The sequence below is a fragment of the Hyaena hyaena genome, unplaced genomic scaffold (genome assembly GCF_003009895.1).
Source record: "Hyaena hyaena isolate Hyena2069 unplaced genomic scaffold, ASM300989v1 scaffold_138, whole genome shotgun sequence".
NCBI classification, from domain to species: domain Eukaryota; kingdom Metazoa; phylum Chordata; class Mammalia; order Carnivora; family Hyaenidae; genus Hyaena; species Hyaena hyaena.
In genome coordinates, this window is record NW_024080770.1 from 1,812,197 (window position 1) to 1,825,463 (window position 13,267).

General features: G+C 47.9%; 1 protein-coding gene across 2 annotated transcripts in view; it reads right to left on the reverse strand.

Moving 5' to 3' along the window:
* EFR3B (EFR3 homolog B) overlaps positions 1–12,973 on the reverse strand; it is an 88,745-nt gene extending 75,772 nt beyond the window's left edge. The window contains exon 1 of one of the 2 annotated variants that reach the window (XM_039238346.1): positions 12,855–12,972. In XM_039238346.1, the coding sequence (XP_039094277.1) occupies positions 12,855–12,939 (85 nt within the window). In that variant the 5' untranslated portion in view covers positions 12,940–12,972. Of the gene's footprint in view, positions 1–12,854 lie in introns of both variants that reach the window. The other variant, XM_039238347.1, reaches the window with a different exon arrangement.
* Between the last annotated feature and the right edge of the window lie 294 nt (positions 12,974–13,267).

The following is a 13,267-nucleotide window of genomic DNA, read 5'->3' on the forward strand; positions in this document are numbered from 1 at the left end:
CACCAGAGCACGTTATTTTCTGGAGTTTTGATCATAGCCATCCTAAGCGAGCGGAAGTGATATGGCATTGTGTTTTTGATTTGCAAATCCCTAATAATTAGAGCACCTTGCCATTTATGTATCTTTGAAGAAATGTCTGCTCAAGTCCTTTGCCCATTAAAAAATTTTTTTTAATGTTTATTTTTGAGAGAGAGAGAGACAGAGTGCGAGCAGGGGAAGGGTAGAGAGAGAGGGAGACGCAGAATCCGAAGCAGACTCCAGGCTCCGAGCTGTCAGCACAGAGTCCTACGTGAGGCTCAAACCCATGAACTTATGAGCCATGAGATCATGACCTGAGCCGAAGTTGGACGCTTAACCGACAGAGCCACCCAGGCGCCCCTTCCCATTTTTTAACAAGTTTGTTGTGGTTGTTGTTGAATTGTAGGCATTTCCTATATATTCTGGATAGTAATCTCTTATCAGATGTATGATTCGCAAATGTTTTCTCCTGTTCCACAAACTGCCTTTGTACTCTGTTGCTCACCTCAGAGCAGGCCATTTAGAGCCCTTTGGTACACAGAATTTTTAAAATTTTGATGTAGTCCAATGAATGATGGTGTTTTCAATAAGAATCCAGGCAGAATGGAAGAAAATAACATTGGAATGAAATAGATCTTGGCTATGCCACTTTATAAGCTGGTTGACCTCCAACAAGTCATTTAAATTTTCTGAACTTTTCAAAAATATTTTAAAGTAATCTCTACACCCAATGTGGGGCTCGAACTTACAATACCAAGATCACGAGTCCCATGCTCTTCCAATTGAGCCAGTTGGGCGCCCCCTTTTCTGACCTTTCTTATTATTATCTGAAAATAGGCCAAAGGAAAGGAATATCTCCCACACAGGATCTGTGTGAAATTTGAATGTACATAAAGCAAGAATCATAGCCCCCAGCACTTGGAAGCCACACAGCTCTTACCCACACCTACCCCAACATACTCATCAGCTTGCGTCCCTAATCAACAGGACCCTAAGACAGGCACTGTTTGGATTAACAAAGGGATCATTATCCTCACCTTATCAATGAGGAAATGGATGCATAGACAGTTTACATAGAGGACCTGAGATCACAGTGTCTATACTGCCATCCAGATCTTTTGAAGATTCCTGCTGTGGGTTTACCCTCAGCCCCTGCTTCCTCAGCCTTGGGACACACAGCTCCTCCAATCCATTAGTAGACCGAAGAACGGGGAAACCCTTAAAGACCATCCAGGCCAGCTCTCCCAATTTGCAGATGGCAAAACTAAATCTGAGGGAGGCTGAGAATTTTATTCAAATTCACAGAGCCAGAATCAGCCCTAATGGGCAGCTCTCCTTCCCAGCACAGAAATGAATGTCCTTGATCAAGCAGAAGGAAAGCGTTGTATGACGTCCAGCACCACCCACTCCTCTCCAGAACACTCAGCCTTGTTCTTCTCTGATAGTGTTATCTGGGGGAGAAGAGGACATTCCTAGCAGTGCTGTGGAATAGCTTTGAGGCCAAACTTCTCAAGACAGTCAGACGTGTTTACTGTATTTACCAGGGGCTGGGCCAGGCTGCTAAAAGACCAGGCACTTTCTGGAGTTTGATGGAAACAATCGGAAGAGCCTGGTGTTTGTTCCTCTTCTATGCTGTCTGGATATGACCCTCAGCCAAGGTTGGCATCCCTCTGCTATTCTACTCAGGGCCTCCACACTCCAGCTCTGAGTCTAAAGGTGCACAAGGCTGTGTAGTGCTTTATCCAGGAACATTCTGGCCAGGTGCTTCCAAGCAATGAGAAACAGACATTTCATTGCCTTTGCCTCAAAGGGCCTTTTTGGGGTGCCTGGGTGTCTCAGTTGGTTAAGCATCCGACTTTGACTCAGGTCATGATCTTTCAGTTCATGAGTTTGAGCCCCATGTCGAGCTTTGTGCTAACAGCTTAGAGCCTGGAGCCTGCTTTGGATTCTGTGTGTGTGTGTCTCTCTCTCTGCCCCTCCCCTGCTCACGCTCTGTCTCTGAACAATGAATAAACATTTTTTAAAAATTTTAAAAAGAGCTTTTTCATTTTCCTTGGTTTGTGAAAGTATAATGCACAAAAGATAAGAATGGAAATCAAAATAAAGATTTACCCATAATTATACCACTAAGTGACTTTCCTTTTTTGAAGAAAAAGACTGTGGTATTTTTTCTGAGCTCCACAGACCAAGGAGGAAACATGTGAGAATGTCTCTCTAACTGCCCTTCACCATATCAGCGGGCAGGCCAAATGGCTGTTTTTCACGACTAACACCATCAAAGTCTAGAGGAAAAGTCAAATGGCTATATTCTGGTATATTCTTATGACCAATGGGGGAAGACAAAGTAAGATGATGAAATGTTGCTGCTGTCACTTCAGGATTCTTTTTGAATTCCCTTGCCTCGCCCCTGCCCACTATCATTGGTATCCTGGAAACAGGCTCCTCGATTTGGATGGACGGATGGACGGATGGATGGATGGATGGATGGATGGATGGATGGATGGATCAGTGGATGGATGGGTGACACATACAATGATTTTATAGTTCAATGCAAACATTTGAGCTCTTACTATATCCCAAAGATCTCTTCTGGATGCTAGGAAAAATAAAGATAATTAAGGTAGAGGTTGTGTCTTCAAGAGGTTCACAGATCTAGTGGAGGAAGAACTAAATGATATCCAGTGTGACAAATAAATAACAAAAATAACAGCAAAGTATAAGATACAGTGAAGATGTGGTAGGAGGCTACAGAGCTCTGGAGTTTTTCAGCAGCATTCTATATGCTTCTGCCCTAGAAGCATCCATCCTGTACAAGTAGTGAGAAGACATCACTTTATTACAGGTATTTCCTTTCTAAGGGATCTCTGCCAAGATCTTTATAAATGTTCTTGTAATTTGGCGATTCTTCTTCACACAATTTATAAATGTTATTTAGAGCATTATCCATCTAAAAAGAAAGTTGGGACACAGAGCGAAGTCTTTCTCAGTAAGCGTGAGATGAAGCGTAGAGCTCTGCCAAGTTAAGAATCTCGGCACTCCTGCTTTCCGGGTGCCTGAATGTATCCGGGTCCTTCCGTAGGGTGTCACCAAAGTTGGCATTTGAACTGAGAAGCCCTAATTCTCAGATTTATAGTCAGACCACAGGAGGTGCATTTTGATGTAAAGCTATGACAAAACTATGCCAAATCTACTAAAATGTTCAGTTTGGAATTCTTCCCTTACAGTGAAATTTGCTGTTTGGTATAAGGCACATTAATTGTCACCAGGCACAAAGGCAGGGTCTGCTCTCCCACGGAGCTCTATGAGCGCCTGCTTAGGAGACAATGGAGAAAAATGACTTCCACCGGCTGCATCAGCTTGAGCAAACTGTCGGACTTCTGAATCTCTGTGTCAGCTCAACCCCAGAAAAAATGGCTTCCACCACTAAAGCGCTGTTCTGAGTTGAGTTAATGAATAGAATGGCATGGAATAAACATTGCTAAATGTCAGTAACGCACAAGAACTTAGCATAGAGTAAGACTTGGCTAAAGGTCCTGTGTCTATCTTCTTTGTGGTCTACGAGAATTTCTCATCTTTCTGGTGCAGGGATGAGAGGCACACGGTCACGGGCCGCCAATCCATGGATGGCGCTCTAGGAGACAGGAAAGTGCTCAATATAATCAGTGTTATGGTTGTTGCATCTCGGGGACCTAATCTGGCCAGTAGATTTCAGAGACAGGTGTCTAGCTCACAATATGGAAGCAGCTCTCTGTTTTTATCAGACCCTTTCATCTAAGGCATTTAACAAACACAGTCTAAACATGACATTTCCATCCTTGTACACAGGGATGGTCACTGTTTCTGGAGAGGTGGTGGGCCTGCCCCCAGAAGCATCCACTGGAGTTGCTTGGATGGGGATAATATCACCTTTCATGGGCCTATAGTGTTCTATAATGTAAATACCTGCACCTAGACATTATCTCATTTGAGATATACCTAATATACCTAATATACCTAAATATACCCTCACTTCTTCAGGCAGACTGATTATCCTTATTTTACATGGGAGGAAATGAGCGCAGAGAGAGGGGAACTGTCCAGGGTCCTATGGCTAGAAAGTGGCCATGTGAGTCTGGGGCCACTGTCCCTCTCTCACACACACAGCTCAGTCCTAACCCACCCCCTCAGAGACAGTGATTACTGCATCCAGATTGGCTGGATCTGAAGATACAGGGAAGGAGGTGTTTTGTTTTTTTTTAATTTTATTCATTTTTGAGAGACAGAGAGACCCAGAGCACAAGCAGGGGAGGGGCAGATACAGAATCTGAAGCAGGCTCCAGGCTCCGAGCTGTCAGCACAGAGCCTGATGCAGACCTTGAACCCACAAACTATGAGATCATGACTTGAGCCAAAGCCGGATATTTAACAGACTGAGCCACCCAGGTGACCCAGGAGTTTTAATTCACAGCCAAACTGTCAGAGAAGCAGAAGGTACTCCCACTAAAGAAGGTCCAGTCTCTGTTCTCCTCCAGACCACACCACTGTGTGACTCAGCAGTGGCTGTGCCAGCCCCACTTTGTTCCTCTACCTGCCCCTCTCTCTGACATGAGTGCCCTAGCCTCCTGGGTTCTCAGGCCATCACTGGCTCCTGTATCTTATCTTCCACCCTCACCAACCTGTTCTCCTGGCTCCTTTCTTACTTATCCACACCTTGGGCTTTCCTGGGGCCTTTTCTCTCCCACAAAGCAAAACAATGATAAAGGAGGTGAGCAGGGTGCCCAGAGGTAGAGGATCCTACTCAGAAGTGAGAGCTCCCAGCTTCTGTGTTGATTGGCTTGGGACCAAAGAGAAGCCACATGCCCCTCAGGGATTCACCTGTGTCTTCTGCATGCCCCTGCACGGCCCAAATGAACACTGGTGAGGCTGTGAAGTAGAGTGAACTCTGCAAGGGAAAGGCCCATATTCTCTGAAACATTCAGAATATTACAGAGACAGCACTGTGTCAGGACGGGGGGAGTCCACGCTCTGCCTAGATTGAAATCCCAGCCTTATCACATGACTATGTAGCCACGGGCAGGTTACTAAAGCTCTCAATGCCTCCATGTTCTCATTTCTAAAATGAAAATAATAATCCCTAACCCATAGAGTTTGGGGAAGATTAAGTCAGTTAATACATAAAAAGTGCTTAGACTACTGCTTGGTACACAGTAGTGCCCAATGAATGGAAACGGGAGTAATAGTAATTGTATTGCTATTCAAAACACATCTAAGGCTGAAACACGCAGAGGGTCAGAAGTTACAAAGAGGTAAATAAAAAAGATGACGCTTAACTTAGGATTCATTCATTCAGTAAGGTATCTGAGTGTTTTACTCTGTACCAGGTAGTGTCTTATGCCCTAAAGAGGCAGGAGGGAAAGAGAGAAATGAGTTCCCTGCTCTCACGGAGCTGACAGTCTAGCAGGGCACAGACCAGAAAAATACTAGATGGTGATACACAGCTGTGCAGGGAGTTTAACTAAAGATCGTGAACGAGAGTGACCAGACGGCTTCTCCAGCTGGAAAGGCAAGAACGGCTTCTCCAGGGAGAAAGCCTTAGAAGACTCACAGTCATGTGTGGAAGGAGAACTCACATCTGTGGCCGTGAAGTGGGTCAAGAACCTCAGTGAGTCTTGGCTTGTGGCAAACCAGGAAGGAAGCCCAGGACAGAGCTAGGGGCAATTTCAAAGTGAGGAACCAGAATCATAAACTTGCATTTGGACAGGTCTTAATAGTCTCCAGACTGGTACAGAGCAGATTAAGGGAACTATTTTTGCAAAAGAAAAATCTAATTTAGACCAATATTTATGAAATATCTCCTCTTCTAGGAGGAGTTTGGGGAGGATTTTTCTCTCACATCTCAGTGTCTCAAAAAGCTGTTTTTGTCCTAGACAAGTGAACAACAACAACAAAAAAAAACCCCCTACAGATGCTATGAGTCTTACAAATGACTTTCCCCCTCTATTTTGGCCTACAGGAAACTCAAAACTGAATTTGCTGTAGGAAACTCAAAACTGAATTTACAACAGGGCCTGTTGGTATGTGGTTTTTTTTTTTTCCTTAAATAACTTTATACTTGGCTTTACTTTTTTCTGTACAATTCTTAGATTTTCTTGGCTTTGATCTTTTTATTTATTGTAGGACAGGTATGTCTATATGTGTGTATGTATGTGTATAATTATATGCTCCAAATCATCTTTAGAACAAGTTAAATTATAATAAATTTACAGCCCTAAGTGACTTAGCACCTATTTCAAAATAAACTTTATTTCCTATGTGTGCTTATATAACCCACATTTTATGAAACATGGGAATTTTTCAATTCCCAGGGCGACTGGGGAGCTCAGTTGGTTAAGCATCCAACTCTTGGTTTTAGCTCAGGTTGTGATCTCATGGGTTCATGAGTTCCAGCCCCACATTTAGCTCTGCACTGGCAGCACGGAGCCTGCCTGGCATTCTCTCTCTCTCTCTCTCTGCCTATCTCCACTCCTGCTGTCTCTGTCTCTCTCAAAATAAATAAATAAACTTAAAAAAAATAAAACTTTCAATTCCCTTATCTCCCCAGCCCCACCCCCAGTCCTACTGCCTTTTTTTTTTTTTTTTTTAAGGGGGCAAACATCTTCCACTGAAAAGGCACAATTGTAACCGGTCCAAAGCTTTCTCACCCGTTTTGTTACCACCTGTGGCTGCAACAACTATCTGTTCTTTTTCATTTTCATTTCATCTTCCTGCCCATTCTGCACAGTGCCCCCAGCTTTATTTCCCTAAATGATCAATTGAGCAGATCAGCCTTTTGGCCTTTTAAAATCTTCAATAGTTCCCATCCTCATAGGGATAAGTGAAAAGCCCTTATCCTGACAAAATCTCATCTATCAAGTCATTCTCTATCTAATGTTGTTAGTGCCTCCCCCTGGTTCTCTCTAGATAAGTTTTCTCTCTCCCCACCTTCATGCACTTTCTCACATTGGTGCCTCTACCCTGCACGCCCTTACCCTCTTCTCGAGACATCCAGCCCTCAGACCCCCTCTGAAGTCCTCCCCAAAGGTTCCACCTCGCAGTGCTCTCTTACACCTTGAGATTCTGCTGACTGAACACCGAACGCGTAACTCCATTCTACTTGCAACCCTGAATCCACCTTTGTATCATTCACAATTTTGCATGTTTTACCACCTGGTTACCTACTGAAATTGTAATTTTCTTGATGGAAAGGACTTCTATATGTTTTGTATCCCCCTTGATGCCCTATGGAATATCATATGTAACTGACACTCCACAAATACTTGACAGGTTATATCTATTTCCCTTCAAAACACAAAGCATAAAGCAAATGACAGGCCAGTGGTTAATATCCTCAATAAATCAAGCCCTCACTTGTATGAAAGTTCACCAAAATGTAAACAGTTAAAAAACACAGCAGGTGTTTAACTTCACTAGAAATAAAGAATACAAGTTAAAATGACACAACATTTCCATCAAATTGGCAAAGTTTAGGGGGAAAAGTCTCAATATTTAATGCTTTTGAGAGTACAGGAAAATAGGTCCTCTCATGGCTGCTAGGGGGATTATAACTGACATATATTGAAAACAATTTGACAATATGTAACAAATATTTTAAGTGTTTATATACCTTGAACAACCCATCTGGAGAGCCTAGAGAAATATCCCAAAATTCAGAGAAAGCTTTGGGCACCAGGTACCCTTCCCAGGCTTATAATACTAAGTGTACAACCTAAATGTACAATAAGGAATTATGCTTGCACCCAGTGGGCTGGTACACCACCATTAAAAAAATGATGGCCATTAACCTGGAGAGGTGGGGATGTTTATATTCTAATGTTAGGTAGAAAAAATACAATACAAAATTATGTAAAATGAATCTAATTCCAACCACGTAAGCAAATGCATGAAGGAAAGATATCAAAAGAGTAAAAGCAATTATACTTGTTTATAGTTTACCGTGTTTTCCAGATTTTCTAGAAGGATTGGATGACTACCAGGAAAAACAAGATGCTTTTCAAATTGGATTTTCCTTTATTTATATATGGAACAGGTCTCACAAGCACTGATATTAAGCTTATGGGACATATAGTTTTGTTTCTCTGCAAACTTTTTATTAAGAAACAGAGAGAAGAGAGAGTTGAGGGAAGAGAAGGAGAAAGCGGGGGCAGCTCTCTTATCCTGATTAATCTCTGAAGTGAGATGGGTGGGCGTTATCATCATTGTAGAGCCAGGAAACAGATCAGGAAGGCTCAAGTCCTATGTTGCCTGAAGGGCAGAGTCAGAGTTCAGACCCAGGCTATAGGGCTCTCGGATGCTCCTTCACCATCCTGCCCAGGGTAACAGCCAGGATGAGGCAAGAAACTTCAAGGAATGGGCAAAAGCAGGTGCGTAGAAATTCCTAGTAGTAATTTATATAATAATAATTTTAAAAAATTTTTAATGTTTATTCATTTTTGAGAGACAGAGAGAGACAGGGTGCGAATGAGCAGTGCGGGCAGAGAGAGAAGGAGACGCAGAATCTGAAGCAGGCTCCAGGCTCTGAGCTGTCAGCACAGAGCCTGATGCGAGGCTCTAACTCACAAACTGTGAGATCATGACCAGAGCCAAAGTTGGCCGCTTAACCGACTGAGCCACCCAGGTGTCCCTATAATAATAATTTTTTTAAAGGCTAGTTTTAGTGTCTAGGATTGTGGGCAGTCTTTTCCCTCCTCTTTTTTCTAGCCTGTCTATAAGGTAATGTTAACTTTCTACTTTTATGTATGCGCAAAACGAAAACTGCTTTTGGATTCACTGAACCGTGAGTCTCAAGAGGGATCCTGCTCTCCTCCTGAGGGGACTAGAGGAGTGGGGGCGGGCACAAGGGGAGGCAGGCCACACAGCTCCTGTCCCGGGCCAAACACCACACGATATGGCTGCAGGAGCCTCAAGATTTGGGGGAGGGGGTCTCAGCACACAAGCGCGCGCCTGTTGGGGGGGGGGGGAGTTTCCTGCCATGTCGAGCAGCAGAAGCTATGGAGCTTCCCTGCAGCAGTGAGCCTTGCACCTCTGGGGGCCTCAGCCCCACCCTGCAGCCTCTCCACACCACCCACACGGAGCCCACACGTGTGTGCTCTAAGGCATCTTTACAGAACGCTGTACGCCATTGCTCACTTCCCTACAGTCAGTGTCCTCAACCACGAAGCCTGAAGAAAGGCAAATGTGGAGGATGAGGCAGCACCTAGAGGTGGGGAGGGAGAGGTGAGAGGTGAGCTCTTAGAACAGCTTCTCCTCGGGGGGGATCGGGCTGTCTGGACTGTGGCTCTGGGGATGTCCTGTCCAGCTGCTCTCCATGGCCCCCGTCCTCATCCTGGAGGGCAGCATTTCTCACAGAGCTCTGTCTCCCCTCGGTGGGTGAGTGGGACACTCCCGGGCAGGACGGCCGTAGCCCCAGTCCCAGGAGAGAGGAACAGGGGAACTTAGTTATACAATTCTAACACAAAGAAACACGATGGGGAACCCAGTTTTTCAGAAGATTTTGCCCACAATCTTTCTACCTCAGTACAAAGAGCTTTTATTTTTCCAGATCCCTTATCAATCTGTGTTCATGGGTATAAACAAGGCTGGGGGAGGTCACCTGTGTCCTTTAGGAGAGCCATTTCCAGAAAGCAGCTGGGGTTTAGGGATGAGTGAGCGGCGAGAAGGCAGCTGGGGTGAGTTTGGTGAAGGGAAAGGAGAAGTGGCTTGAGTGGCTAGCGAGGGAAGGTGATTTGTGCGGTCAACCTCGGGAGGGAGGTGACGCAAACAGCCATCTTGGGGGGTTGGCAGAGAGGAAGGGAGAAGGGTAAAGAGTCAAGAGGACCTGGAGGCGCGAGGCTCTTGAGCACCTGGTCTCGTGAGTGGAGAACCTCTTGACGCACTGTCACATCCATTGCCCCGTTTCGAGGCTCACCCCAGACCGGGGAGGTAGATGGCGTTCTGCCATTTCACACGGACATGTAATTCTGAGCGATGACCCCACTTGTCTGCAGTTACATAGCCATGAACTGGCCCTTAGATTGAGAAAGGCTGACCCCAGTTCTAGGAATCCTTCCGTCTCAGACGGAACTATATCCTACAGCCAAGACAAGGGGCCCTTATTCTCCCACAGATAGAAGGAAGGGGATGGAAGAGGCTGGAGACACAGGAAGACTGAGTTGTTGGCGCCCAAGGTGAGGTGAGGAGGGGAGAAGAGGAGAGGGAGGGAGGTCTGTTCAGGATCCCCAGGCAGCTGAGAGGTGGCAACAGGAATCAGATTTTACAAATTCATAGTGGATCAAGTCATCAAGGTGCATGGTCAAGGGACAACTTTACCTACAGCTTAGGTGACTTTCGGCCATACATGGGGGACTCATGGCCCATCAGCCAATAAAATCCCTGGTGGCATTTTCCCACTGAGCATTTACCCAAGGCATGGGGGGGGGGGTGCGGCACACTGAACAGTTTTCATTTTCCCCCATTCCACCTAACTGTGTCACCTTGGACAAATCACTTGAAAAATATGGGAAGAACCAAATATAAGAAGTCTGTGACTCTGCCTTCCCAACCTCCCTGTCCCCTGCTTTTCTCATACGCTCTTGACTTCTGGAGAGAGAATGATTATAAGTATCACATGGACCCTTTCTTTTCACAAAAACAAAGACAAGACTAAAATCCAGGCCAACGAGCCCTCCCCTTGGGGAGTGGGTTCCCTTTTACACCTTCTAAGACAAGGCTTTGCACTAAGCAAGACTCGGGAACAATCTCCCAGCCAGCATTGCCGTGATTTTCCCTTGCTGCAGGCAACTGCACAGAGGATCCCTTCCTTATAATCTTTCTATGAATGATTTAGGACGAAGTGCCATCTCTGTTTGTATCTGGAGGAAGAAAAACGTAACAGAGAAATGAAAATCTGTGGTGTATCCAAAAATAACATCCAGATATGTGGGCCTCCCGGTTCACCTTTCTGTACCAACCGACTCTTCCTTGATCTGCTTCATACAACAGAGGCAGGGTGGGACCCCCCAAGGTCCAGACATCCGGGATCAGTTATCAAAACCATCTTGGGCTAAAGGCAGTGAGGTGGACCAGCAGAGCCAGGGTCCCTTATTCTTACCATTCTGACGGGCCTGTCCTAACTCCTAACACTGCAGGTGCCCTGCAGTGGGTCACATGTTTTTGCTTTGTCAAGTGATCTGCAGCTTTAGGCTGCACAGTCTGCAGAAAAGAGGGGGGAAAACAGAAAGAAAGAAACTAGAGCTTTCTTCTGGGAACCTCACAACCTCCTAGCTTATAAAACAGCCGCCCTGTTACCTTCCTACAGAGTCCCTCCCTCCCCCCCCCCCCCCCACTGGCCAGCAGAACACAATCTCAGGTCAACAACCCCCCTCCCTTGGGTGCATCCAAGAGGAATAATTCTTGCGGAGGGGATCGCCTGATGTTTCAACCTGATTCAGAAATGCAGATGTGGGATCAACGGGGCAGGAAAGGACACTCAGGAAAGGGCTGAATGTCTCTCTCTCTCTCTCTCTCTCTAGTGAGGCCCACCAATTGCCAAGCCTTGGTACCATGCTCAGCATCCTCCTCTGCCTCCATCAAACTTTGTGACTCACAGTCTGTGTGCAGAGTGAGGCAAGCTGAGCGGGCTTCCATGGTGGGTTAAATTGGGAACTTGCTCTTCTCACAACACTCACCCCTCTGGTGCCACCTGAGTGGGTACCTGGCCTAGCAGTGGGGATGGTGGGGATGGGAAGTGAGCACAGCTCCAGTTCTTTGGCTGGCCCTAAATAGCTGCTAGACCCTGAGTTCTAGTGGCTGATGGACTTACATCCATCGAGATCACATCTCTCTCTCTCTCTCTCTCTCACACACACACACACACACACACACACACACACACACCCTGCAGCTCAGAGTGTCTGGAGGCTCTGCAACGCAGCTGATTTCTAAACTGGTCTGGGTTTCCAGAGTTCCATTCATTAGAGCTGCAATGTGAGACCCAAAGCGCTTTCTTTTCTTCACCCACACGGCCTCCAAACCAGAGAAATGCCTGGCGAATTTTAAAGCAGAACAGAGCATCGGGGCCGGGGGGCGTCTGGCTAACTGTTGCACGTCAGTTGAGGGGATGGTTGGGAAAGGGAGGCAGAGAGGTCGGCGCAGCCAGAGGTGGCCAGCTACCCAGAGCGGCGCTGCTCCCTCGGCCGCGTCTCCTCCCTTCATCACTGCGGAGGGTGAATCTGGAAGTTGGGGAACCTGGGACCCGCAGGCGGCAGGCGGTTGGGGCAGACAGCGGCCACGTCCATCCAGGGGCGGCGACGCGAGGCTCCCAGAACTGGCTGGTGCCCCAGCCCTCTGCACCGGCGCCGCCCCCCACGTCCTCGGAGGCGGGCGCGAGGCAGACAGCGAGCTCTCCCCGCAATCCCAGATCGGCTTCCCGCATAAAACTCCCCAGCACAACGCGCTTTTGTTAATTCTGCAAATGCTGTCACACGACCACCTCCACCAACGCTCCCTGCCAGCTCCGCTCCAAGGGAGACCCGCTTTCCCCCAGGACGCGGCCGCTCGGGATCATCCCAGCCCCCAGGCCCTCGACGGACCACCAGCCACCACCCCACGTCCGCAAACAACCAGCCCAAAGGACTTCTGAGGACCCCAGGGTCCCCGGCCTTAAGCATCTTTGTCCTCTCCGCGCACCCGCGCGCGCACAGAAAGACAGAAAGAGCGCGGCCGGGCACCGAGTCCGCGCCCCCCGGCCTCGCCGGGCCCCGCAGGAGGACAATGGTCCGCGCCCTGCAAGTTTTCGAGCCCGGAGGCAGAGCCCTCCTTACCGTACATCTCCGCGGGGCGAGCGCCTCCTGGGAGGCCGCGTCGCCGAGTCGCCTGCAGCCAGCGCCGGCGGCGCCTGCCTTTCATTCACAGCCGGGGCGGCGGATGGCGGCCGCCGGCGGAGGCCGGGGCGGGGCGGGAGCCGGAGCGAGGGTGGGACGCGGGAGGGCCGGGGCCCGGAGCCGAGCGCCCATTCAGCCGCCCAGGCTGCGCGCCGCCGGCCTCCGCTCGGGTTGCTGGGCAGGGCCGCGCCGGGAGGGGAGGAGGCTATGCTAATGAGGCGCCCCGCCCCCTCGGCTGGGCCACTGCCGGGCCGCCCCGCCCCCGCCCCGCCCCGCCCCCGGCAAATTCCCGCTCTCCGCCTGCAGCGGCTCCTGCAGCCTCCTCAGACCCCCGAGCCCCCAGATACGCCTTT